The 27,727-nt window shown below is 54.8% G+C and overlaps 1 protein-coding gene across 37 annotated transcripts in view; it reads right to left on the bottom strand.

Annotated features, from left to right (window-relative positions):
• Window positions 1-2,588: 2,588 nt before the first annotated feature.
• PLEKHA6 (pleckstrin homology domain containing A6) overlaps window positions 2,589-27,727 on the bottom strand; it is a 137,158-nt gene continuing 112,019 nt past the window's right edge. For 19 of the 37 annotated variants that reach the window (XM_070497445.1, XM_070497448.1, XM_044758792.2 and 16 more), the window contains 18 exons: window positions 27,525-27,611; window positions 26,376-26,429; window positions 22,705-22,785; window positions 21,738-21,806; window positions 20,396-20,476; window positions 19,965-20,114; window positions 19,054-19,149; window positions 17,549-17,660; window positions 16,799-16,938; window positions 15,729-15,878; window positions 14,258-14,387; window positions 13,968-14,074; window positions 12,933-13,109; window positions 12,470-12,637; window positions 12,261-12,394; window positions 11,591-11,736; window positions 7,153-7,276; window positions 2,589-6,496 (listed from right to left, as the gene is read on the bottom strand). In XM_070497445.1, coding sequence (XP_070353546.1) covers window positions 7,161-7,276; window positions 11,591-11,736; window positions 12,261-12,394; window positions 12,470-12,637; window positions 12,933-13,109; window positions 13,968-14,074; window positions 14,258-14,387; window positions 15,729-15,878; window positions 16,799-16,938; window positions 17,549-17,660; window positions 19,054-19,149; window positions 19,965-20,114; window positions 20,396-20,476; window positions 21,738-21,806; window positions 22,705-22,785; window positions 26,376-26,429; window positions 27,525-27,611 — 1,998 coding nt within the window. In that variant the 3' untranslated portion in view covers window positions 2,589-6,496; window positions 7,153-7,160. The remainder of the gene's footprint in view (window positions 6,497-7,152; window positions 7,277-11,590; window positions 11,737-12,260; window positions 12,395-12,469; window positions 12,638-12,932; window positions 13,110-13,967; window positions 14,075-14,257; window positions 14,388-15,728; window positions 15,879-16,798; window positions 16,939-17,548; window positions 17,661-19,053; window positions 19,150-19,964; window positions 20,115-20,395; window positions 20,477-21,737; window positions 21,807-22,704; window positions 22,786-26,375; window positions 26,430-27,524; window positions 27,612-27,727) is intronic. The other 18 variants (XM_070497463.1, XM_070497468.1, XM_070497469.1 and 15 more) reach the window with 16 other exon arrangements.

Raw genomic sequence — 27,727 nt, 5'->3', positions numbered from 1 at the left:
TCAGTTGAATTAGGGATGACAGGCAAGGCAAGTTAGCGGTGGCAGGGGAGCCGGCAGCACGCGCCTTTGGGTGCAGGGGTGCCATTGCAGAAGTAGCTCCCAGGGTTAATACTTGCTCCGTCGGGGGAGCATGTGTCGCAGACCCAGATGTCTCTGTCTTGACGCCACCGTGTGTTGAGGTAAAATTCAGTCTGTGGGATGGGTCTTCAGAGGCCTTGGGGATCGTACAACGGGCTAACAGGCACTGGGGAATAGAGGGTGGGCTGCAGAGAGCGATGGTGATCCAGCGGTTTAGGGCCATTGTGTGTGGACCCCGAGACAGTGCTGGAGGACGATAGAAAGGCAACAGGCAACACCCAGACATTCCCACACGGAACCGCTACAGCATCACGTTCATCCTTGGGCTGCAGCCCTGGAAAAGGGAGAGGCTGCGACAAGGTGGGGCCGTTTCTGGAGGCAGTTGAGGAGGCGCAGAGAGCCGGCTCTTCCAGTGCCTTCACTTCGCTGGCGCCTGGGGCTCCGGGGCCTCGTCAGGTGAACACCTGCAGTCCCTCTGCCCATCCCCGAGACCTACCGCAGTGGGGCCGCTTCCAACCAAACACGCGGTAGTTGAAATGGTATAATCCACCATGTAGACAACGCCTGGAGTAGATTATTCAACAACTCTGAGACATTGTCTTTATTCCATTTAAGTTTCTTCTCCGTAATAACCATCTCCTAACTTACTGAGTTACTCATGAAACATTAAAAAAAGCTTATAAAAACTTTTTAGTACTATTATGAATTGCAGTGTGACTGACATGCTGTTAGAGGGTTTAGTCCAGCTATACATTTTAAAGTCGTGCAGGATAGAGGACAATTCTTTGTTTTGGAAACCTGCCCTGTGCATTGTAGCCACTAAAGACCAGAAAGAGTGTTGCCCCCTCATCACTGAGCTAACCCAGCCTCCCTCGCAAATTTCCAAAGCCCCCCCGGGGTGGTCTCGCCCCTGGAAGCCACTGGGGGGTTAAGTGCTTGTCAGGGCCCTGGGCTTCATCCTAGCCGCTGAGACCTCACGCATTTATTTACTCTTTCTGTGCCTCAGTGCCTTGGGTAATAACACCATCTATCACATAGAGAGACATCGAGCAGTGGTGAGTAAGCACACGTGACGTGCATAGAACCGAGTACTCGGCACGGAGTAAACGCTTAACTAACGAGCCCTCGTTATTACTATTCTAGGACAGTTCCGATAACTACTATTGTTATTACTATTACTGTTATTAGGATACTATTAAATGCTGTGATATGAAAGACCTGCTCTCATCTTAAATGTGGTTCTAAACGGTTCCTGCAGGCCTTGTACACCTAGAGCAGCTAGGAATGCCTCCCCCAGCCGGGGAGCCCCCTGTGAACTCTGCTGGAACTGGGCCCTCCTGGCTCAGCTCTCTGATGGCAGCACCGGGCTCTGGAGTTGGGCCCAGGGAGACTCGTCCACAGCCCACCTCTCTGGAGAGGAGCCTCTTGGTGGGGGCCACCCCAGGGAGGAGGACGCAGGCCAGAGGACTGGGGCTGGGCCTCAGTCTGTGGCCGCCTATGACCTAGCCACCGTGGGGAAGCGCTGGGGCGGCGCATTAGTCCCCGGGGCTGGAGGAATAGACGCGGGCAGGGGAAGGACACCTCAGAGGGCTGAAGGGCTGGGGCTCTGGTGACATCTCCCAGCGAAGGCTGTGGAGCCAGCGAAGGGGGTGACCTTGGGACAGGGGTCCAGAACTCAGAATCACCATTAGAGCCGGACAGAGGCAGATCAGGAATTAGAAGCAGCATGCCATTCCATTGCCTCTTTCTCAGATTTCTTCTCTTCCTTGAACCGTTAATGCCTCCATCTGTCCCCAGACATCCTACAGAAGCCCAGCTGAGGCCTGCCACTATCCTGCCGCGCTTTCCCTCTCTACTCCCCACCCCGCAGAATTTACAGGGCTTCTTGACTATTCTTCTTCACAGAAAGACTTCAGATTGAGAAGCTCTGGTAAAGTCCTTCACACTGAGTGTCAATAACTGATAACCTCTGAGTACCTGCCAAGAGAAATAAACCCAAGGCATTGAGGCTGGCTGAGAAGAACTTGGGTGGCTTCACTGATGCAACCTCCTCTGCCCCCAGTCGTGCAGGTTCTTGTACCCTAAAGCAGAAATGCAGGACTTCGTGCGGCAACCGGGAAAGGCTGGGAATTACTGTTCTTCCCTACCTTCCGACCCTCAGCCGCAGGGACAAATCAAGGGGAAGGTTGCAGGGCCTGAAACATCCGTTGCTTCCATCACATGGGGCCTTGATGAGCCTTGGTCAGGGGTGACCTGGGCCAAAAAGGCAGCTGTGGTGTCGGCAGCACGCCATCATCCCCGGCCCACGGGGAGGAGCTCTTCTGAGAACGCTGGGACTCCTACCTGGGAGGGAGCGAGCGGAGTGGCCCGAGGCATGCAGGGAGGGTGGCACACAGGCCAGGAACCCGGCTCTGCTCTGAGTCAGGAAGGCCCTGCCCCAGGAATTCCATTTCTCTGCCAAGCCCGAGGCGAGCCACAGACAGTCGGACACAGAGCAAGGGAAACACCACTTGTACAAACCATTCATTTTATTTCCTGTATTGGGTTTATACAAACTTGCAAGATACAAACGCAGAGCTCACTGGGATTCTTCAGTTCCTAGACCTGGAAAGGATGCTGCCGAGAGGGGCTGTGCACTCTCACCTGTCAGGTACGACGCCCCCCGGGAGGCTCGTGGGCAAGAAGGATGCCAAGGGGCTGCTGCAGCTGCATGGTCCCCTGACACAGAGGCCCTCTGTTTACCTAACTTAACTCTTCTTCTAAGGTCACTTTTATACTAAATAAAGACACTGAAATCATACATTTCCTTGTATGGTTTATTGTCTAATACTAGCAAATCAAGTTGGCCCCAATATGTGCATAAATAGATATGTGGGTGTATATATATATATATATATATATATATGTATATTTCATATTTTCCCTTAGTTTTAAGAGCTGCCTGGTGGGGACCTAACGGGGAGCCGACCCCGCTGAGCCACAGGCAACCCTGCCCGGGAACACGCCTCTCCCCCAGGCAGGACAGCAAGCGTGCTCAGCTCCGACCTCAGAGAATCTTTAAAGTGACAGCAGCAATATTTGATTACAGCCTCTTGGTTATTGGTCAGGGGGGTAATGTGCTAATTGGGAAGGCCCTAGATTAGTACCCACAGCTGTCCCCAGGTGGATTACTTAGCCCTGGGCCTCCATCTGGGCCCCATTCATTCATAGTAAGATGCTCTAGGCTGGGAATAGGGTACCAGTAAACGCCAAAGTTGGGAGATCAGCCTTCAAATGCTGGCTAGGAGCTCTGGGCAAGATTCTGAAACCTCTGACTCCAGATCTGGACAAAAGACTTCCAATCTGCCCAAATCCTCACAAGGCAAAAGCCCCTTGCCCACGTCACAATTGACGAGCAGTCTGGAAGGCTGAGCTGGTTTACTTCAGCACCCCAGCGGCAGGCAGCCTGCCAGAGGAAAGTCCTGGGGGTTTCTTGGGCAAGGCTGAGATGCTACACTGTCCATGGGACCCTCCTTAGCCCAGAAGCTGACTTTGCAGTCTGGATGCCAGACCAAGGTCATCCCTATAACAACAGCCCCCAGAGGAAAGGTCACAGAGCAGGACGGATGCCATAGGTGTGACCCAGACAAGAGAGAATCAAGTGGAAAGGAGCGTGAGAAGTCCTGGAATTCGAACACATTTGCACTTAAGGATCCACGATCCCAAACCATTTCTATTGGCCTTTGCACCACATCCTGGGTCCATGAAGGAGTAGAACTCTTGGTGCTGTTTAGCATAGGCTGCCATTAAACTGTCTGCCCTGTCCATCAGGGTGATGAGGGGAGGGGGTGCAGGAGCACATCTTGGGGGGGTGACAGCATGGGTGTACTTTTGTGCACACAACTGTAAACATTTCCTTCAAAAGGATTAACATCTCATGACTCTAGAGGGTCATCAAGGGTTGACAGTGTTATAAAATCCTTAGACCGGGACTTCCAAGAGAATGTCCTGCCCTGGCAAGATGCTCTCCAGGTAAGCTCTGGGAACCAGCCCTTTGCAGACACAGAACGGGAGGAAGGAAGCTGCCGGTGCAGAGGGAAGGGCATAGAGCTGGACCTAGAGGCAGCCACTCCAGTCTCCTCATGTCATTTGCCAATTCCATTCAGACATTGTACATTTTGAAAATAGACTTGCTTTTATAACAAAAGCGTAAAATACATCTGTCTTAAAATAAGTCTTTCCTCTCCCCTTCTTTGGATCAAAAGGCATGGAGTATGGCTGCAACATGCTAGGAATGGTTGGAAAGTAAAGGAGAGAAAGCAGGCCTGGGCAGGAGTTCTAGGAACAAATCAGACATCCAAACACATTTATGTATTACACACATCTACAATCTGTGTAATCTCCATACAACATATATTAAGGCATGTGAAGCAACATAAAGAGCCAGCTTTATGAAAGAGGAGATGGGAGGTGGCAGGAGCAGACATTTTACATATATTTCTAAAAGTATCATGTAAAAAAGGAGAGACAGACAAAGAAAGGGGAAGGCTTGGAAGGCCCTGAAACATTCATTTCCTGTGGATGGAGACAGGTGTGGGGAAAGAGAGGAGAGGGTTACTTGGGAGCCAATCCTACCTGCAAGTCTATGGGGGAGAAAGGACAGGTTTGAGGGACTTGCTGTGCTAAAGATGGGAAATGTAGCCAAGGGTCCTGTTCAAAAGACCTGCTAGAAGTGATGATAAGTGGAAGCCCCAGACCGTAACCCCTTGGAAGCATGAGACTATCCTAAGCACCCAGAACAGTGCCTGGTACATAAAAGGTGCTTCAGAAATATTTGTTGAATGAACTGTCATCTTTACTTGCATATGAACCCGTAACCGTCCCAGCCATGACGGAGTGGAGAAGAACTGGTGGAAGATACAGCAGTTGTTCTAGGGGCTGCAGGAGGTAAGGCTGAAATCTCCAGGCAGTTGCTCTGGCAAAGAGAAGGCCTGGGAGCCAAGGTTTTTTTCAGCTTGTCTCTCTCTCCGCCATCCTCTCTGGCTACATTCATCTCAAGGTGGGTGGAGCAGAGGAAGAATGAGTTTTGCTTCTGTGTCTCCTCCATCGGCCTCCCTGGGTAGGTGGATTGTGAGAGCGCCAAGCTAGAAGGGAGTCCTCCAGCAGCCTCACTGGTCCTCAGCTGGGAGGCCTGGCATGCAGGGTCAGGTCCTGGAATCTGGCCTCGCAGATTAAGGCCACATTCCCTCTCCCTGGGGCACACTCTCAGCTGGCCCACAGCACACTGAGGAGGATGGGGGCCAAGGAAATATCACAAAAATGGTTAGGAAAGGCCCAAGGCTGACCACACCCTACATAAAACAGGTCCTTCTCTCTGCCCTTGACCGCAGGAGGCGGGGGCAGACACCAGGCCCAGACCTACAAAGACCCACCTTTCTCCCAGGCTGTCCTACCCAACTTCTTCACCCCTGACCCCATCCCCACACCAAGCGCCTCAGGTGAAGGCTACTGTGCGCTTGCTGGCAGGGCCTCCTGGGGCCCCGCTGATGCAGGGGGCGAGGGAAGAGGCACAGAGCTGACAGCCTGGCACTGGACTTGGCACTAAGCTAAGGCTCCACCCAGGAGAAACCAATCCCATAGTCCCTTCCCGTCTCTCTCTTCCTCTTGCTTGCAAATAAGTCCCGCTACTTCCTTTGCTTCCTGCTTTCCTTGGATCTCTCCCTTTCTCTCTGCTACCCTTCGCAACCTCCCCTCGGACACTGCACAGACCTGCTGCTCTCTATGCACAGCCAGCACTGCCCCCTGGGAGCCGAGGAGCCTCTCCCCTCTCTCGTCCTCTTGTCTTTGGCTCAATCAGGGTGGTCAGTCTCCACTGGACCCCAAAGGAGCACCCATAGCAGAGATGTGTCAAAGCCCAGGGTAGAGCTAGGGTAGTGGGGTGGGGTTGATAAGGGAAGGGGATGAAGGCAGGTGCTGTCCTCGGTGTCAAGAAGGGCCAGAAGAGGCCGAGTGTTCATCTTCTCTTCACCTCTAGTTCCAACCTAAGATAGCCCAGGGCGTGTTCCTCACCACGGCATCTTCTCCATCAGGGAATGTTCCAGTGGGGCCACCACAGGCCCAGCCAGAGCCAAACCCAGGCTCCTTGTGACTTGGGTACTAGAGAGGACGTTGCTCCCTACCCGCCATCTCAGGCCCTAGCCCAGGACCACCGTCTGAGTAGTGAGGGCTCCAGGCCGGGTGTGGTGGGTGTGTGGACACTGAGGGATCCGTGCTCCTCTACGCAGCAACCGCTGGCCCCCAGCCCGGCTCCCTGCGGCATTCCCAAGGGAGCACAGGGGGAGGGGGCCAGAGTGGGAACCAGAACCTCAGGTGGGCAGAAGAGGGCTTCAGAACGTGGCTCTGTGGAGCTTCACAGCGTTGGCCTCGGCCAGGGCTTGCACTAAAGAACAGAGAAATGGGGTGAGAACAGTGCTGCTCACAGGAGCAATGGCTCCAGCCAACCTTCCCTGGAGAGAGGGGTCTCTTCCTATACAAACCCTGTGGAAAGCCGCCCCTCCCTCACCCCTGAGAGAGGGAACAAAGGGATGGAAGGCCATGTTCTTTCCCATGAGCCTGACACTGAGCCACTGTGTGCTGGGGGAGGAAGGGACCCGGCCTTTGACTACAGTTCTCCAGCGTTATTTTAATTTACAACGAGATCTGGGAGAACCAGCTTCTGGGGGCTTCTGAGGCAGGACTGCTGTGAATCTCAACAGATGGAAGTCTTGTTGGCCAACGGGAGGTACAGGGTGGGGTTTTAGGAAGTCCCTCCCCTGACAGCGGGCAGGGGCGGCCTCAGCTCTGTTCCCTGTCTGCTTCTGGAGAAGCAAAGCCCGCTGGGACTGCAGCACCCCTGACGTGGCCCGCAAGCCGGCTCTAGCCCAGCACTGCATGGGGACGCCGGTGGGCTCAAGCAGATGGACAGCAGGCTAAGAGCAGCAAGGGCATGGGGGTGGGAGAGAAGCAATGCGGGAATGAGAAGGCGAGGATGGCTCCGTGGGGGAGGGAAAGGGCCCCACTCCCGGGGTGGATGCAATACAGTAGAAAAGTGCTTACGTCAGAGCTCAGACCCGCATGGTATGGCTGCTGTCGGCGCCCCGTGGGGATTCAGACGATGGGGGGTTGGCTGGTGGAGTCGGGGAAGCAGGGGAGGTGGGAGGGCTGGGGGTGGCACATTGCACTGGAAATAGAAATGAAGAGGGAAGTGAATAGGGGTGGTGGGGGTGGGAGGAGTGAGGAGGTCGGGCACCCAGAGCCAGCGAGGCCCTCCTCCGGGCAGGCAGGCAGGAGCAAGGCGGGAGGCAGGCAGAGAGGAGAGCTGAGCTTGGGAACCTGCTCAAGCTGAGGCAGAGCCAGCCTCGTCCGGGCGCCATGGAGTGCATGGGGCCCAGAGGAGCCCTGGCTGAATCCAGGCCCTGCTGGGGACCGGTGTGACTGTGGGCAAGGCCCAAGGCCCCCTCCCCTCTGTGCAATGGGAGAGCCGCACACCTCTCCACTATTGTGCGGAGAGAAGATAAGTGCAGATGGCACCTTAAGTGCAGTGACATTGCTAATGATTAATAATGCAGGAAAATCACACTAATCCAAATCTTCAGGCCCCCATTTAATGACCAGATCCAGGTGAGGTAATCCCCATGTTAATAATTCCATGAAAATGGAGGTTTCTGACAGGCTTAAAAGCGAGCTGTTCGCTTAGACTGGCTCAGGCCTCCCCACCATCACAGGAGACCCCTTTTCGTCAATCCAGGAAAGGCAAACTTCAATCCACCCCTGAACAAATCATTATGAGCCTTAAAGTGGTGACATCTGAATTATTGAGATTTTACTCTATTATCATTCTTATTCCATGTTGAGAACAGCCAAGTGGAAGGACAATAGGAAGGGAGTTAGTGTCAGGGACAATCTCCACGCAGGCTCCGGACCCTCGTGCACACTCAGTGTAGCTGCGAGGCAGGAGCGGGCAGAGAGCATGTTCTCACTAGGGCTCAGAGAAGAACCAGATCTCAGCCAAGATCACTCTGCGTGTTTCCTCCAAGAGAGGAATCCTGGCAGTGAACCTTCAGGCCCTCGCTCCTCCCTGCCTTGGACCTCATCATGTTCCCTGCCCTCTGGACAAGAGAAGGGCCAATGCAGGTCCCACCGTACACACACGTACACCCACATATGTTCCGAAGACCCAGGCTTCTCTCACAAACAGGAAGTTGGGTCTGCCCACACACAATATACAGTTTGTACATGTGATCTGGCAACGTCGTCTCTTTACACATTTACACATTGCGCACAAATCTGATATGTGTGTGCTTGCGCGCTTCCACACCTCGGCTGGCCGCATGACCCAACACTTGTAACGTCACATACAAACACGTTCACAGACGCCTTTGAAACATACATTCATGTGCATATCCATAACACAGACCCAACGGCTTGGAAACACACATTCGAGTGTATATCACAGACCCAATGGCTAGCGATCTGGCAACTTCAACTTCTAAAACAGTCAAAAAACCAAAAACTAAGCAAGAAATATCTCAAGGAAGCCAAATAGATGTTCCCATGTACACACAGCAAAGTTCTTACAATTTACTCAGAGCTGCTGCTTGGAGACCATCACTCTCATTCACACACATTCCAACAGGGATTGACTTGCTGGGTTTCTAACCCATGGGAGACAAGAAACAGGAAAATGAGAAGAGAGAGAGGAATTGAGAGGCCCACTGACATCTATCAGAGGCACAAGTGAAGAGAGAAAATCTTTTGTAAAAAGTAGACATAATAAGGTGGAAAGTGTCACAGTTTGGGAGCGTTTAGCACAGCTGCAAATAGATCTGTGCGCCCACAGCCCCTAAGGCACCCGTTCAACAGAGGTCAGCAAAGTAAGGAGATGGATAATGACAGCAAATGAGCAAGAGCAGGAAAGATGAATTACGCTAATCATAACCTCTTTAAGAAGGCAGAGAGGCAATAAATATATATTAGGAATATATCCATCACGATAAATTCGCACGTGCAGCAGGTACATACTGGACAGGTGTGACGTGACAATTGAGTGTTCACAAGTCCTACCTCATCTGCACACATAAATAATCAGTCACATGTGCCACGTTCATGAGGCCCCTCTCTCCCCCATCCTGCACACACAGGTATATGTTCACAAACACTGGAGTATATACACTGTGTGCCACATACACACAAATATGTTGTATCACTCCCTACACTGCAAGAAAAGTCAATCACACATAAATATGTGCATTCATAGACACACGCTCTATCCACATCCTGTACACTCACACACAGACCCACACTCCAACAGCTTACCAAACGGCGCCTCCCTCATCAATAATGGGCCTCCACACAACTCCCACAGACACTTTAACACATACAAACTCCTCTGTGTGCACTCAAACAGTCCTTCTAACCGCATACCACACACTTGAACACACACTAATCCACGTGTATCTACAAACATTCCTCAATACAGACACAGCACATGACATCATGCCACACATACAAACTTAAAATGGCCACGTCTTCCCATAGACTACACACTCGAGTCTGCACATATCGGTGCACGGACGATGCTCCTCCCTGACAGGCCATCCACGCCACACCCCCACTCAGCACCGACTCTGCCTCCTGTGCCCGCTGTGCTGCCTCGCACCCCCTGCCCACGCTTGCACACACAGGACCGCCCCACCCTGCCTGTGTCTGGGAGCAGCCCTTGCAGCCCCAGGAATCTGGGCGCCAGGCCAGGGGCGGTGTGGACAGTGGGCTGAGTCTGAAGCCTGGCCCTGCGATAGCCATTTTTTAAATAGTTGGGGTTTTGGCAAAGGCAAGGTGACTGTTTGCTTTCAGGGCACAGACCCTGAAATGTAAGCTGGTGTGTATCGAGGGGGAAATCTGAGAGGCCCGGGTGGGTATGTTTTCACAGAACCTGGGGAGTGGCAGAGGGAAGTACTTAAAAAGTGTTGTGCCTTCTAACCCTCGAAACAGGAAGTTGCCTTTTGCCCAGAGCATGTGGAATTTGATCTTTGGAAGGATCGAGTTCGTTTTGCAGTTAAACTACAGGGAGGTCCGACAGAGGCCTCCTCGCAGCTAAACTGGTCCTGCGCCTTGTGGCTGCAGGATGGGGCCCTCGGAAGCCCATCCCCTCTCTGGCCCTCAGCTCCAGCCCAACTGACAGCCTCTCTCTGAAACACCTTCAGGGTCTCTCCCTACCACCCAGCTAACAGCCTTTAAACCCTAACTGCCAGTAGGTTCTTCCTCATGGTTACTTAAACCCCCTTTGTTGTAGCCTAAAACCCTCTGGCTTCTGAACATATCCATCTTTACAATAACTAGAAAAACCACAAACGGTTCCTACCTCTCCTTCAGCTATGGCTACTTCAGCTAGTACTGCCACCACTCCCACCATCGGCAGCGGACCACAGCTGGCCAGCATTTATTGGCACTGACTCAGTGCCAGGGACCGTGCTGGGTGCTCAGCACACATTGCTTCTGATCCTCACATCAGCAGACAAGAATTCTGACTGGAATTCTACGGGTGAGGAAATGGAACCTCAGAGAGCAGACTTCGAGCCCTGACTCACCAATGCGAGCTGCCATCCCTTCCACTGTGCTCCCAGCCACAATCCTTCCTGCTCGCCGCCTGACCCTCACCCCGACTCTGCAACCTCTCTACCCCCTCTACCGAAGCCATCGCAAACCCGGCTTCCTTCCGCGCATCCCTCTCGACCGGCCTTCAGAGGCCTCACCCTCCGCTCCCTCTCCATCCTCACCTCCTTCTGTGTTGAGGAGGAGGAAACAGTCTCTCTGGCTTCATGACTTACCCACTGCCCTTCCCCTCCCTTCCCCTTCCCATTCAGATGGAAGATCCTGCATTCTTCCCAGTTACATCCTCATCTATTCGGGATGACGTCTCACGGCATCTGCTTGGGACCTGCTAGCCTTTGTGTCAGGCTGAGGTCAGTTCCTCATACTCATCTCTTCTTAGCCGAAAAGTGCGCTTGGGTCAGCGGCCAAGGCAGTGACTGTATCACTCTCAGCCCCTCGGCTGCCTGCACCATCTTCTTTTTTTGTCTTCCTCTTTGCATGCAGCGAGAATGGGAAGAATACTCTGGAATACCTGGCCCTCACTCCACAACTGCTCAATATGTTTATTTTTCCCAATCAAGCTCAGTTATCACCTTGTCTCTGGGCCTTTCCCGACCTGCCGGGAAGAATGGCTCCTTTTCCTCCCCGTGCGGCCTCTGGACACTCGTCCACACAGCGTCTAGGAGGGTCATCATGGCTCTGACCTCCTCGAGGTCAGTACCCCTGCCCTCTGCACCCCCTGAGCCTAGCACAGTACCTGGTGCTCAGGAAATGCTCACCCTGACCTTGAGCAACATCTCCCAGCCCTGGACCTCTCTGTCCCGGGCCCCTTGCAGCCCTGTGCCTTCTCCCTGACACCTGGTCAGCCGGTCTCCCTGGCGGAGCGAGGCCCAGCCCCTCTCACCAGACAGCATGCGGCCCCTGCGGGAGGCCTCGGTCGCCAGGGCACAGGAGATTTCAATCCGCTTTTCCTGCTCCTGGAGCTGGCTCTCTGAGTCCTGGGGCACGTCCACAAGGTCCCCCTCGCCGATGGGCACCACGTTCTGCATACTGAAGAGGCACAGACACACAGACATGGTGGGGGGCAGGATGGCCAACTGGCTGGGGGGGGGCAGCCTGTAGCCTGAGGTTGGCAGGGAGGCCAGAGGCCTGTGAATGTGCAGGCACTGGTTCCCAGCAAGGCTGTCCCCAGGGGTGAGTGGGACTCTGGCAAAACATGTGTTGGGACCCCTACCCACAGCATTCCAAAATGAATTAGAAGGTTCAAGTGAACATTTAGGGCAGCCTTGAAAGGGAAAAGAAGTCACCAGAGGGCCACCCATCAGTTTGTCTTGACTACAGCACGTGCCCGAGCCCAGCAGGTCTCTTTGGCCCCCAGCGCAGCATCCTTGCCCCTGCTGTGTGCCTTGGCCCAGTCCGCTGCCTTGAGCCACTGTCTCCATATGGTCTCCGCTGGGGAGGCTCAGGACCCCCAACAACACGGGTTGGGGCACTGGGTCCATTGGCACTGGTACCCCAGGTGTCCAAGGTGCCAGGGTGGGCAGAGAAAGTGGAGGTTCACCCAGGCCTGTTACCTGGACTTGGCAATGAGTGTCTTGATCCTTTCCACCTTCTTCTGCTTCTCCTTCAGCTCTTCAGGGCTCAGGGGGGTGTCAGGCTCCAGGTCAATGTACCGTTCGGGGATGAGGACTTTGTCTGGGGTGGAGAGCTATGGAGGGACTGAGGTCACCGCCTCCATCCCCTGCCAGGTTGCCCCCTTCCACCCTTCCTGGGCTCCGCTCACCTCCTTATTGATGTCCACTTCATAGTGCTGCGGCTCCAGCTCCATTTTGCGAAGCCGGGCGATTTCCTCCCGCGGTGTCTCGTAGGCCTGCCCACCAGGCTCCTCTGCCCGCAGGGCTGCCTCCAGGTTGGAGATGTCCACCTCATGGATGCTGCGGTGACGGCGCACCTGGGGGACAGCACAGTCCTGAACACGCAGGGCCTTTGCCCCAATGCCAGCAGCACCTCCAGTGCTACCCTGCCTCTAGGCAGCCCTAACCATGCCCATGTCCCCATTGTCCCTGACTAGGCCACACCACCTGGCCACCACCCCACACCCCACTGTAGAGGTATTCCCCTTCCACATGGCTCGTCCAAAGCCCGCCCCCGTGCCGGCCCGGAGGTAAAATCTCATCAATCTCTCTCGTCAGTGCTCATCGCTCCCCAGCCTGCCGCACGCTGTGTTCACACTGAGAGCATGTTACCACTTTGTAGGCGGGCCGAGCAGTGGGGTCGGGGGCCGGGCTGGCCGGGAGCTGCAGGCTCCTCCGCTTCTCCTTCACCGAGCCGCTCTGGTGCCGCCGCATGCGGTCAATCTGCTCCTCCACGCTCATCTTGACCTTGCCCTCGCCAGGGAACACAGCACTCTTGGGGCGCTCCTGCTGCAGTGGGAGAACAGGGCTCTGACCGGTGCCTCACCCCAACACAGCTTTTTCATCTGCCCATATCCCTTAAAATCTCCTTTCTCTGTGAAGCCTGCCTCTAGTGGGTTGAAGAATGGTCCCCAAAAGCTAAGTCTGAGTCCTAACCCCCAGTTGTGAAGGTGACTTTATTTGGAAATTGGGTGTTTGCAGATGTAATTAAGTTAAGGATCTCAAGATGAGATCACCCTGAATTAGGGTAAGCCCTAAATCTGATAATGGGTATCCTTATAAGAAACAGTAAAAAAGAAGACACATAGAGTAGAAGGTGGAGGCAGAGATTGAAGTGACGTGTCTACAAGCCAAAGACTGCCAGCAGTGGCCAGGCGCTGGGAGAGAGGCATGGAACGGATGCTCCCTAGAGCCTCCAGGGGGAACCAACCCTGTGACACCTTGATTTCAGACTTCTGACCTCCACAACTGTGAGAGAATAAACTGCTGTTGTTTTCACCCACCAAAGTTGGTGGTACTTTGTCACTTTCCTTGTGGCCCGAGGAAACTAACACACTGCCTTTGGTCGGCACCTTCAGCTCTGACCACCGACTCTGCTGTACGTTCATTCCATCACAGGCACATTATAATAATCTTGTTAAATGTTCTTACATCTTTATTATGCATATCTTCTGTGTGCCTTGACGTGTCTCCCTGAAGGAGACTCCTCCTCCAGTGGGCTGTGCCTTCCCCAAGCATGTTCTGCCTTCCTCTCCAGCCCTGGGTTGCCTGAACAGTGGTGACAGATGGGTGGACACACACGGCCCCTGGGCTCCCAGCCCAGCCCGGGCCTGCACGAGCTGTCAGAGCCTGCGGGTGTGTACTTACTCGGGGGGTGAGTCCATTAGTGAGCCCACTGGCACTCCTCTTCACCACCCTTGAAGGGGTCACCTCTTCATCAGTGGGTGACTTTGTCCGTGGAGGCACAATGCCAACTGCAGGGAGACAGAGCAGTCAGTGGGCCTCATGGAGGGCAGGAAGCCAGTGAGACAAGGGAGCCTGCTTCTCAGAGAGCTCAGTCCCGCGCAGTGGGGGCAGGGAAGCACTCTCTTTGGGCGTGAGTGAGCCCCTCGCTGACTCTTAGCCTCACTTCTAGGGGAGCCTGGGACAGGAAGTACCTTTGTTGAGAGCTGCCTGCTTCTCTGCCTCCACCTCTTGCCTGGTGGGCACAAGGCTGATGTCTCCAGAAGGGTCCAGGGTTGATGTCTGGTGGGGGTCTTTCTTGTTTTGATCATAGCTTGCTTTGGGCTGGGAGAAAGGATGAGAAGATGACTGACGCTGGAGCGAGGGCCGGGAATTGGGCCCCCAGTGGTGTTTCTTTATTTTGCAATGGCTGGAGTGAAAACCCTTGAAAATACAGGGCAGGGAAACTTTATATGTGCCAGCTGGGAAGTGGGCAGGGATGCATCGGGGCCTCCCACCCATGCCCCCTTAAGGTGGCCAGTGCAGGGCCATATTGGGGAGAGAGGGCTCAGGGCCTCCAGAAGGCCCCCAGTTGAGGCCCATCAGAGGGCTTTCAACCAGATCAGTCCTCTTGGCAAGGACCAAGAAGCACAGACTTGCTGTGAGCCAGAGAGGAGGGTGCTGCAAGGCCAGAGATCGCTGCAGATTCCGCGGGGACCCCACCCAAGGCTCGCGCAGAAGAGCCAGGTGCGTTTTGGTAGCAGGATTCCGGGGGAAGGAGAAGGGCACTTAGTTTGTGGGCTCGCAGAATCGTGAGACCAGAAGGGACCTCAGACGCCATCTGTCCCATCCCCTCCCCGTGTGCAGCTGAAGAACCTAAGTCTCAGTGAGGGGAAGACAGAAAGACGACTAGGCCAGAGGCCAGAGCCAGCGCCAGTCCGCCTAGAGAGCGGGAGTGAGCCCGGCCACCTTGCTTCATCTGTAGAACAGAGAATGCTCCCGCTCTGCCCGCCTCGGTGTGGACCCTCCAGGGTTATGCAAATACCAGTAGCTGAGCCTCGGTGAGAATACCGTTTCCCAGTTTCAGAGACAGGACTCTTTCTACTCACCACGCAACCTCTTCCAAGCCTAACTGCACGTCTCTCCTGGCTCTTGGCCAGGGGTCCAGGTGAGAGAAGGAACCAGAACAGGGGAGAAAAGGGCCTGTGTCCCTACACTGCATGGGCTGATGAGACCCAGAGAGGACACAGGCAAGGCAGAGACAGACAGAGGGCATGGGGGATTGGAGTCTGCGGTGGACAAGAGCAGGAAGGGATTGGAATGGCACCAGTGTGTATGGGGGGGGTGTCACTTGATTTCCATCATCTCGTGGTGCTGGTAGAGAGTGGGGCATAACCCACTACCCACAGCCATGGGCTGCCCAGGAGCCTGGGCATGTGGTAGGGCAGCAACTCATTTTCTCATCATCCACAGAAAGCAAAAAGGGGAAAGAGAGCCTCTATGAGCATCTCAACATCCTTTCCTTATCCCAGAGTTCCACTGTGCAGAGGGCCCAGTAGAAATTGAGCTGTGGGAAAATTAAGATTGGGATGGGGAAAATGACTCAGTGCCTGGCCTTGCCCCTCTCCTGGCCCTGTGCCCCATTCCCTCCACCCCTGCCCTCCAGGACCCAAGGGTGCTGGGTACCTGACCCCTGGCTGTCTCGCCACTGTGGTGCCAGGAAGGGGAGTTGGGGTATGGCCAGAAGCGGCTCTCACTAGGGAGTGGAGGCACGGTAGGAGGAGACTCCAGGGGGACGTAGGCTTTGGGGAGGGGAGGCCGTGGCGGGCCAGGTTCCTGAGGCAGAGAGAAGCCAGAGCGTTAGGAGGAAGAAGAGCAGCTGCTGTGAGAGCAGGAGAAAAGAGCATTAGCAGGAGGCAGATGACAATATCGCTGGAGCCCTGGGGTGGCCCCTGGACCACCAAACTCCCACCCGTGGCCTGGATGGAGCTCCAGCTCCAGAGTGAACTCTGCCTGGCCTGTAAAGCCCTCCTTGACTGAAACCGCCCGTGCTCCACTCCCCAGTGCTCTCCTCACTGCCTCACATCACACTGGGCACGTTCCCACCTGCGCCCTCTGCTCCTTCCATCTCTCCTGCCTGTAATGCCTTTCCCCGTTCCCCTACCTATCCCAATGCTTAATGGCCCAGTTTAACTTCCACCCTCTCTTTGCAACCTCAGAGCATTTATGGTCTGGACCACATGAGTCAATATTGAGACACACATGGCTATGTTCCAGAGGCTGGTCGTTCACTATGCATCGGTCTTGTCCCACTGGACACTGGGCTCCCTGAGTGGAATGCCTTGGGCATGCATGTGGATCTTTCTGAGAGGGCCTCACACCACCCCTGCCCACGGCAGAGCCTCAGGAAACACTTGCTCACTGACTGATGAGGAACCTGCTCCCCATACCAGCCCTCAACCCTCGCCCCCCATGGAACAATCCTGCATTTAAATTCCTATTAAGTGTTTGACATCTTTGCTAACCATCCTGGTGCTCAGGAAGAGACCTCTCTAAAAGCAGCTAAGATGACAGGTGGCGACAAGAACAGCTGAAGGAGAAATCTGGAGGAAGGTTGCCAAGCTGGCTGTGGGAGCCAGAGCACCAGGGCTGAGGCCTCTGGGGAAGAGATGGGCCCAGAAGTTGTGTAGTTTCAGGCAAATGAGGACCTGGCCCTCCCTCCCCCACCTACCTGCTGCTCCATTTTCTCCGCTTACCTCACTGGACCCAGGCTTGGTGGGGGACCCCTGAGAGCCAGACACCAGTGAGAAGGGGCTCAGGGGGCTGGTGAGGCTGGCGGAGCTGAGGGGGCTGGCGGGGCTGTTGGAGCTGCAGGTTGCAGAGGGGCCAAGGCCTCCTTGGGGGAAACAGAAGGGGACAGAGATGAGGGAGGGGCAGGGTGAGCCTGGGGTGCGGATGGGGTCCGCAGGTGGAGGAGGCCGGGGAGGACCAGGGATGTGGGAGGAGGACTCAGTGTCTCAGGGCCACCTGGGCCTGCAGAAGCGACTTATCACAGGGCTGGGTCACAGGCCAGCTGTTGAGACACATGCTGGGCAGGGGGAGGTCATGGATAGAAATGACACTGTTACTTCTGAGGTATCAAGGAAAGCCAGCCCAAGGTCCCAGGGCTTAAGGAAGACGTTAAGGTATTGGTCTCAGATTACCCATGGCCCATGGGGTAAGGGGCTGGGGAGGCCCAGGTGCTCTTTGACCTCTTCTGGGGAGGAATACAGAGTGTCAGGGTCAACAGTGTCTCTGGGTGTTATGTCTGTTCTATTCTAGGGGGGCAGTGGGGGATAAGGGAGCCCCACCTGCCATCCCAGGGGAGGGGGAGGACTCTGGAGCCCGAGAAGGCCCTGACTGGCTCTGAGCGCAGAGTGAGGGCAGAGAGCTATGAGCCAGCAGGTGTGGGACAGGGCATTTTGGAGAGGCCAGAAGCCCCGGAAGCTGGCGGAGGAGGCACCGACCTCTGTGCTTGGCCGTGTCTGTGCCCCGGGATGGGTTATTCTTCCGCAGCCCCTCCAGCACATCCTGTATCCTCCAGATCTCCTTCTGGATTTGCCGGTTGAGCACCTCATTCTGAAACAGCCCCGGAGCAGGTCAAAGGAAGTGGCTGCTGAGGGCGTCCCCGCCCTCTCCCCCATGCCCTTTGGAAGAGCAGCAAGCAGGAGCCTCCTGTGTGCACACACATGCGCACACACATTGCTCCAGCACGCTCGTCTTTCTCACGGGCGGCCTCTGCCTCTTCAGCTTCTGTGAAACAGTTCTGGAACTGCCAGGCAAGAGGCCCTGTCACAGTAAAGAGCCCCTTTAGGTAAACACGTGGCCTCAGAACCAGGAGAAGAGGACCCTGCTCGAGCTCCCCGGGACCTGGTAGTCTGGGAGCCCATGCCCCTCAGCTGGACACTCTCTGTAGCTTGTTTCCCAGGGGCAACAACTTCCAGTTTACTGTTTTTCTTTATATCCAGACAGCCCCTTGGTAATATCCACACCCAACATATGCCTGAATACTCACAAATTATAATCAGTCAGAGTTTACACTCTTTGAAAAGTAATGACTACCCTTTGTCTGGCGTCCCCTGTTGCAGGCCTGGGCTGTGTGCTTTGCGTACACCAGCTCATTGTGGCTGCACAGGAGCCCTGGGGGCCAGGGCAACAGCTGTCCCGACTTCAGGGATGAAGGGATTCACGCCCAAGACTGTCTGTTAGCAAGGAGAGCGAGCACCATCTGAGTCTGGTCTGTTTGTCACAGAGGCTGGTGCTCTTGACCACAGCGCTATCCCACCTGTTGAGAGTGGGGCTTGCCAAAGGACACGGTGGCGTTTGGGTCCTCAGACCAGGAGGGCCTTTACCTCACCCTGCCTCACCAGCTGCAAGGTTGGGGTGGAGTTTGTTACCAGGAGGGAAACAGGAGGAAAAATGGGGTGTTAACCAGGTACAGCAGAGGGACAGGGCTTGCAAAGCCAGCTAGAGAAGAGCAGGACCCAGTGGAGAGACGACAGGAGACGGAGAGAGCAGGAGCTGCCGTCCTGCCTCCAAGAAGGTGCTCTGAGCCCGAGGACCGAGAGCCCCTCTCCCACCTCAGTGTGCCCGAGGGGACCGCTCTGCACTCTTGACACTGATGCCACGAGAGAGCGCCAGGTTGATATTTATACTATACTTACAGGTACACATCTGTGTAATCTTTTCAGTCATAAAACACCTTATGTCTGCCTGAAGGCTCCCATGCTTCAGTTTTCCTCCTTCCACACAACTTGATGGAACAAAGAAGAGCCCACACTACCTTCATCCTGACACTTAGAGCGGTTTCAAGTGGCCCCAAACCTTGTCCTCTGTCTCAGGACCAACTCCTTGCTTCCAGTGTCTGAGATCTCTCAAGCAAGAAAGGAGGCCATTTTGGTCTCTTTCAGTCAAAAGGACAAGGGAAGCCCAAAGCACGCACCGAGCCCCGCCTGCCCGGGGCCCTCTTCACCTGGATGTCCAGATTGAGCTGCTCCCAGAGGTCGTCGTGCAGGGCAGAGACCTCCGACTCGAGGTTTTCATACTCCACAGTGCTGTTCGTCAGGGCCTGCAAGCAGGGAGGGCTTACTAAGACAGCGCTCCTCCTTGTCCTGCCGCGGGGCCCGGGGCCAGAGAACCTGAGGCCTGCAGGGCTGGGGAGGAGGGCACAGAAGGACGGGAGGCCAGGGCACAGGCTGAGACACTCTTATGACCGTCAAACACTGGCCTAACAAGAGGTGCAACAGCCCATCACACTGCAAACTGAAATCAGGGGAAACAGGATCTTCTCTGGACTGTGGCTAGGCCAAAGCAGGTGCCATCACCCCACACCCCGCCCTCCTCCCCGGACCAGGTGAGAGAGTGGAAGGCAGAGGAAAGAGCCAGGGGAGGTGTTCGCTCTCTGGAGTGGGAGACCCTTCTCCTTCCCGGGCCACCTCTTCCTGGGCTCTGGTTGCTGCTCCTAGACCTACTGCCGAGGCTGTCAGGCTTGGAGGGTCTGCCCTGCTTTACTGGGAAACGACCAGGGCAGCACCATTTCTGCCGGCGCCCCGGTTCTCCAGGGAAAGGGCAGAGGTGGGCAGCACAGGTGTGAGAGCAGCCAAGGAGATCAGCGGCCCTGCACTGCATGCTGTCCTGAGAACCCCAGCGCAGGCACAGCTTGTGGGAAATAAGCCAGCTCCCTGGGTGAAGACTCAATGGAACGAAGGGCTGGCACACTTGCTCTCTGTCTGCCAGGCAGCGTGGGGTCTTTGTTCATGCCCCTCCCAGACGAGAGCCCCCTGCTCTCACCCTCAGAGGAGAGCCTGGGGCTAGGGAGCACCAGGTGGGAGAGGTGGCTCTCCTGGCAGTGGGGGCTGGGCACAGAGCCCGCTCCCGGGTTACCGTGGTCGCCTGAGACAGTTCCACCCGGATGTTGATGAGCTGATTCTGCAGCGCTTCCTTCTTGTGCAGCAGCTTCTCCGGGTATGCAGGCTGGCTCCCAAACATCTCCAGTTCCTGGTGGGTCCCCATCAAGGCACTTTCCAGGCTTTCCTGAAGAAAGGCAGGAACGGCTGTGAGCAGCCCTGATAGTTTGTCTCTGGGACTTTGAGCAGAAGGCTGAGCCCCAGAGGTTCAACTTGGCAGCTTAGTGGAGGTCATCCTCACACTGGCTGAGGTCCCCAGCAAAGCTTCAGCAGTTCTGATTAAAGGCAGGACAGAAGTTTAAGGAAGGACAAAGCTCTGTCAGCTTAGTCAGGATGGAGATAGCAACCCACATCTTCTCCTGGCCAGCCACCCAAGTGCCTCTTCTCAAGACCACCCTTGGCTCTCACCTTCTCAGCTCGGAGTTGCTGCACCAGCCGGTCCTGCTCCCTCACCACCTTGTTCTGCTCACATAATTTGCCCAGCAGCTTCTGGAGTCCCGAGGGAGTGGGAAGAAGGGAAGGAGAGAGAAGGGGATGAAGGACATGGCTTGAGGGGACCTGGGAATTGGGTTGGCAGGGCCTGGCCTCTGGATATCACCTCCTCTCCCCTGCTGAGGAACCTAGGGCCTTCAACTTAACCTTGGAGGGGCCCGGGAACACAAAGATGGTCTTCACCTTGGGATACTCCCCAAGGACCAACTGGGAAGGGAGATGTGTTCATTCTCAAGGAAGTGAGTCAGGCTGAGAAGGAAGACAGCTGAGAGCCAGATGCTAAGCTCCTGCACTCCCATCCTCCTGGTGACTCTACCTCTCAAGGGGCTGAGGAGATGATAGTGTGGCCCCACCTCCCAGGAGGGAATGGATGGGAGGGGTAGGCACGGTATCCGAATGCGTCTCAGAAGAACCAGCAAACATTATAAACTGGTTCCCCAGACGGAGAGAGCCTTGTTCTCCCCTCCTCCCTCCAGGGGTCCCTCCAAGGTCTGGCCCTTGCCTGGATGGAACCTCTCCCAGGCCTGCTGGGCAGACCCGCTGGCCAGGCAAGGCCAGCAGTGACAGGGAGGAGGCAGGGTCAGGCCAACTGCTCTTCAGGAAAGACTCGCACTTCCCGGCAGCCACACATCTACCCACGCCATCCCTCAGATACTCCCTTGGCTCTTTTCTACCGAGCCAAATCTTGCCCTCTTGGCCTTTTACTTCAAGGCCCAGCTCACATGCTACCTGTTTTGTCCCTGACCCACCAGGCCACATGGTCTCACCACCCCACCTTCCGGTAGAATATATCATGGGTCCCATTCAGCATATGAATCCTAAGTTGCCACCTGCTGCCACCTGGCTCTCCCATTACCCTGAAGCTCTTTGAGGGCAGGGTGGAGTGGGGCCATGATCTTTCCAGACACCCAGGAACTCCTGTCATGCTGGGCACAGAACAGATTGATTTACCTCCTAACAAATTCTGTTCCTGTAATAAGCAGATCCCACTGCTGCAGACAAGAGGCCTAGAGCTCAGTGGAGAAACACGCACAGCCAGCATGGGAGGTGGGGTAAGTGGTGGGAACAAGGAATGAGGGAGATGAGGAGGGACAGGCAGAATGCCGTCTTTGTGGAGAGAGAGGACGTGAATCAGATGTATGAAGAGCCACCAGAAGGAGAGAGATGGATGGAGGAAACGCCCCAAGGAGGAGCTCAGGGCTGAGGACGGCAGCGGGAGGGCTAGAGCGGACAGAGGGAGCAGGAGAGCCGCTCTTACGTCTGTGTCTTGCTCATTTAACTTGTAGGTGTGGAGGCTGTCCCGGAACACTTCTGGGTACGGAGGGACCTGCAGGAACATGAGGCCGGTTACTGCAGTAGGGGACAGACAGGGTGTGTGGGTGGGAAAGCTGACAACCCTTGCTCCATTCTTGCCAGAGACGGCGGTTCATCACCTCTGGTAGCTTCCATTAGGGGAACCTGAGCTAAGCTAAGCTGTCCCCTGGTTGGCCTGGGATGGCCCAGTCTCGGTTCCATCCCAATTGTCTTAGGCTGACTGGAGACAGAGATGCTGCTCAGCTCCTGCTCTATATCTCCTCTCCCTCACACTCTAGCATCGACTGCCAAGAGGGACTCCAGCGATGTGTAAGCTCCCAGACGGCTTATTGGTAGCAACCACGAGAACAACAGTTAACCATTGGCTGTTGAGGCTAAGACATGGGAGAATGGAATGAGCATCAGAAACATCTGAGAACTATTGCCCTAGTTGACTGAACAAGCCACAGGGCTTGTGCCTAAACCAGAAGTGTCTCTGGGTCCAGCAAGTGCTGCCCACCATTGGTGACATCTGGTAACCACAACACATTCTACACAACGTTGGCATTTTGGATAGCTCCACATTACACCCCTCAGGCCCTTAAACCCCATGACATCTGTTAAGAAGATACCAGATATGCAATAGAAGTCCTGGACATTAAAAAGCAGATGTGTGATCCCTGGCATGGCATGAAATGTTGGTGCTGGCTCTTTTGATGGTTTGGGAAATGGGCCTTGGATTCACCCATGAACATGAAGAATGGAGGAGACACAGTGGAATTAAAGGAGGGGGTCCAGGCTGAGCCTGGGAGATGAGGCCTGGCAGATGAGCGGGTTGGGCGGAGCAAGCCCTATCCCAGATGGGTTGACTCAACCATGCACAAGCAGCTGAAACTGTTGATAGGGACCATGCTGCCAGGCAGAGGTCTTACTTGCATGAAGAGCTGGGCCCTGGGGGAGGAGTTTTCCACCATGCGGTTCACCATACTGATGAGAGTCTCGCTCTCACTCATCTGCAGCAGAGGAAGGAAGGGATGGTTCACACTCAGACTCCACAGAGGCGTCTCCCCCATACCTGCCTGCACTTATTTTCCAGGAACAGGAAAGGGCAGCTCCTACTGGGGCCTCCAGCACCCTCTATTTGGTCTCACTCATTGCTCACCCCTTGTGAACCCTGTCCCCAGGCCAGCACTGAAGCTGATCTTGAGGAGAGGTCACAGAAGGGAGCTGGGAGGCACTGTGCCCTGCTCGTAGCTCTGAAGAGGCCCCAGCCCAATGACACTCCCAAGTGTCTGAGTGTTGTGGCCTCATCCACTTTGGCCGAAGTCGCCATCTCCTTGCTCCAGCTCTCATTTCTCAAACTACTTTGGTCAAAGACCACACATGCAGTTGGAAAGGCCAGTCTCCCAAAGTTTGAACTAAATGAAACAACTGGAAAAGAAACCCTGGGACCTGCTGTTTGGATGGGCTTCCCAAGTGGACAGGCCCAGTCTCCCTCCGAGCCCTGCCCGCCCTGGCTCTAGAGTAGAAAGGATTGTAAACGCGGTTTCCAGAGCTGGGCTGGTAGCATCCATGCCAATCTTGGATGACACTAGGGAGCAAGTCAGGAGGCCAAACAAGCGAGCCATGTTAAAGGGACACCAGGTAATGGAGCACAGCTCCCCAGCATGCTATTTTGTGTTTCAAGAATCATTAGGAACATGGAAGGGGAAAGACTATTTGCCAAATGAAAGAGAGAAGGAAGGGTGAGAGAGAGAGGGAGAAGACAAGCCAAGCAAATCAACCAGAAGTGCCGTCATTTCCCCCACTGGTTCCAGTGTGACAGTATCAAAAAGTGAACATATTAGGGAGTGTCCTTAGCTATGTCCCTTTAACTCAACTGATCCACAGGAGAAGGCAGCAGAAGGCAGGAGGGAGCTGTGCAGGAAAAGGGTTTGGGGGAGGGGAAGTGAGTGAGGGAAGGGACAGAGCCACCTTAGGGCAGGTCTTCTGGGGTCACAGTTCAGGGCCCCACATTTTTGCCCCTGTCTGCCCGATCTCTGTGGGACCCACATGTAATTCCTCCCGCCCTGTTGAGCCTGCTGCCCAACGCAGCCCCGCTCCGTGTGCTGTGGATGGGGCAAGGGCACCCAGCTACTCCCGTTCGCAGGTCTAAGCATTTTAAAAGGCTTTCCTAGGATCTGATTTTTCTGCCTCTTTAGCCTGGGTGGAAATTTTTTTTTCTACAGCATAAAGTGTCATTTAAAAGGCTTTCAAAGAGCAGTTATAACATGAGGTTGACTCTTTGTAAGTAGTTGAAAGTCAACAGACGTCAACCACGGTTTCTGTAAGGATCTGAATTCAAGTCGAACCCTGTCTTCTTGGAGCCTGCGTGTATATATGAGACTGTGTTGATTGTGTATGGGGTGTGCGTGTGTGGCGTATGTGCCACCGTCTGTGGTGCGCATGTGTGTGTGTACGTCTGCTGCCTGTGTGCCCCGCCTGCGTCCCGTGTGGTGTGTGGTGTACGTACATGAAGGACAAGGCGGACCTGCTGACACATCAGGCTAGGAGAGGGGCCAGGAGGCCAGGCTCCTCCTGGACCCCAAGGATCTCATTCCTTCCCAAACCCGTGGGTCTAAAGCAAAAGAGGAAGGAAGTAGGAACGCTCTCGTGCTCGCCTACTCCCACCCCTGCCGTGGCTTTGGGATCTCTCAGCCCACATGGGCCTCACCTCCAGGAGGGTTCCCGTGTGCCACCTTCTGTCACTCCAAACCGTCAGAGGAACGTGGTGAGAAAGCACTTAGCCCAGGGTCCGCCCGAAGTAAGTGCTGCTCAATTAGCATTTTTAATTGAGTTTTAGAACAATAAAATGATCACAGCAGCCACCACCCCTCACCATCCTGACAAAGTTCTCCTGTATTCATTCTCTAACTCTGTGAGGTAGAAAGGGCAGGTTCCACAATGTCCACTTTATGACTGAGAAAACAAAGACCCAGAGAGACTGAGTGCTGTATCCAAGGTTAAAACAAAAATCCTTGTAAACGGCAGAGCCGGAACCAGAGTGCAGGGTCTGACTGTGTTCTGAACTCTTCTCATCATACAAAAGTGGCTTTGAGGAATATTGTCCTTCACCTAGGAGGAGGTCCTCTGAAAGATTATCTCTGAAGCCCCCAGCCTGGCCCCTCTGTGAGGCCAGAAGCCCCCAGGAAGGGGCCTAACTGTATGTGTGCAATGCCTGGCGTTGTGGATGGGCGACAGGGAGGCCAGCCTGCCCGGCAGCCCAGAGGACACGGAGCCCGACCCCTCACTGCTCCCAGCCCTGGAGACCCTGCTCCCAGCCTGGTCTGGGTAGCATCCCAGGACTCATGCCATCTGGACTGGAATGCTCATGGGGTGGACATCACACGCTGCTTCTGGAACTGAAACGCAATGTCCTTGAGGGCTGGGAGCCGCCCTACTGATTAAAATGTGGACACCAGCACTCCCCAGTGCTCAGGGTCTTCCAGAGGATGCTCCCACTGAGACATCGAGGCCCCGTGAGACCATGGGTGACATGGCACACGGCTATGACTAGAACCACCAGTCAATCACAGGTATATGCTCTGATTGCAAGTTTATGGTTCTTTCTGCAACTTTAACAGCATGAAATCATCCTGACGAGGTTTGACTGCAGCTTCTTCACATGTTAGATGTTTCCTCAGCTATAAATGGGGTCGAAAGCTCAGAGTCACATTCCGAGCTCTGCCGTTCACTGGCTATGTGTACTTGGCACATTATTTAACCTCTCTGGGCTTTCATTGCATCAGTTGTAAAATGGGGATTATAACAGTAGTCAGCTTGCAGGTCTGAACACAAGAGTCTGTATTCACATCAATGCCCAGCATACTGACCCCCAGCCTGTCTACACCCACTGACCATCAGAGCCTCCTTAGCCTCAAAAGGCAAGGCAGCCAATGGTCAGAGCCTGGAGTCAGGAGCCCAGGCGTCGACTGCTTTCCTCTCACAGGAACACTCCCCGTCTCGAGAGGATGCTCATCTGTAAAACCGAGGTGATAACACTCCCTGTTTACCGCACTGAATTCTCATGAAAACATGAGCCACATATGCAAAGGAACGTTGTGGAGGAACGAACAAATACACTGAATTAACATAATCTTTTAAAGCATCCTAGAGCAGGTCTGTAGTCCTCAGCTTAAAAACTATGGAGTCTAACAATGGCCTGTGGAATATGACAGGATAATTTCCCAGATGCAGGCTGAACTGAGTCCCTAGCATCTCAGGCCAAGCAGAGAGCTCCTCCCACAGTCTCTGCTATTTTCTCCAGCGAAAGCGCAAATTCCCTGCCTGCACCCTGCCTGGGGCAGTTCTTGCTGAGCTGAACAAACAGGAGGTGCATTAATTATTCATGCAGTCATTTATTATTCCCCTTTCCCTAGGAAACCCCCAGCTGTCCTAAAGGGCTTTGAAGAGAAAGGGTGTGAAGGCTCGAACCAAAATATAAGCCCCTTTGTTGTGTCCTGGTTGTGCCAACAAAGGTTGTCAAATGGATGAAGATGAGGAGGTGGGAGGAGCGGGGAGGCGCAGGGAGGGAGGGGTGGTGAGGGGCACCAGCTCTGCCTACCTGCTGATCCAAATACTCTAGGTTTCTTTGCAACTGAAGGTCTAAAAGTTCGTCCTACCCGGAGCCCGAGCCCGAGGTCACACAAACAAACAGGGACAGGACAAAAGAAGACAACACAGAGGAAGCAAAGCGGTTAAGAGTTAGCTGGGCAGGACCGAGAGAGGCCTCTCTCTGCCCTGGAGGATTTCTGGGGAGGAAGGGGCAAGGACGGGGAGGCACAGAGGTCGCCCAGTGAGAGGAGGGACGCAGTGGGCCCAGCTCACGGCTGCCTGGCCCTCCCCTGGGAGAAGGAAGCACCATGGAAGCGATCTAGTCAGTGCTTCCTGGCAGCTCTTGCTTAGTTTTCTGGAAAAATCGGTGGTTTCTGGATGGGCGTATCTGCTGTGTGTCGAGGGTACCAAGTTTGGATACTGGCAGAGGAGAACGAAGAGGGAAGAGGGGAGGAGGAGCAGTCCCCCTCATCTGTCAAGGCCTGCCTCACCCTAGCCTCCTGGGGCTACGGAGACAGAGGGGTCAGCAACAGGCCTGGGGGACAAGGATTCTGCCTATTGGTTCCAGTGGGCCCCCACCCTACTCCCGCCCCTGTAGAGGATCTGCATCTAGTTCTCCAGGTGGAGGTGAAAATTCTCAGGAGAACAAATTCCAGGAGACACAAGTAGAAAAGGGAGAGAAAAGAAGGAGAGACACAATATGGAAAATCTTTTCTTCTCAATCCCACCATTTGTCTCTTTCCCCAAAGGTAGCATTCCAGGCGAGGACAAACTTGGAGCAAAATGCCCTCGGGGGGAGAAGGCCAGAAGATCATGCCTATTTGGGAGCCCCAGCCTGACTTTTCTCCCCAGTGCATGATCTAAGCCCCATCCAGGCCCCTCTGCAGGCTGCAGGGGACGGCTGTTCTGAGGTCAAGAGGACCAGGAGGCTACGTGCTTCCAGATCTCGTCCCACTCCTCTGCTCTGTGTCACAGAGGAGCAGGGGTGGCTGGCACCAAGTTATGTATTAGGGTTAGAGTCCTGATCAGGAGGGAGGAGGTATCCAGAGGCTGCTAGAAACCAGACAGGTTAGGCATTGGGCACAGAGCGTCCCTGGTCTGCCCTAGTTGGCCGCGCCCTGGGAGGAGAGGTCGGGGGAGTGGAATGGAGAGGACATACCATCTTATCGTGGACCGTGGGGGATGGCGGGTAGTTGTAGGGGAACAGTCCTGCAGGGACTGGCCGCCTGTCTCCCAGGTAATCATACTGAAAGAGAAAGAGGATTGGAGGTGAGGGGGTCCGGCTGGGACACGGACTTCCCCACCAACTGATGCTCAAGGTCAGGGATGTTTGTATCCCGTCCCAGAGCAGAGTCCAAACTA

Source organism: Equus asinus, chromosome 25 (assembly GCF_041296235.1).
Source record: "Equus asinus isolate D_3611 breed Donkey chromosome 25, EquAss-T2T_v2, whole genome shotgun sequence".
NCBI lineage: Eukaryota > Metazoa > Chordata > Mammalia > Perissodactyla > Equidae > Equus > Equus asinus.
Note: the sequence above shows the minus strand (reverse complement) of the source record. Positions and strands in the feature narration are given on the sequence as shown.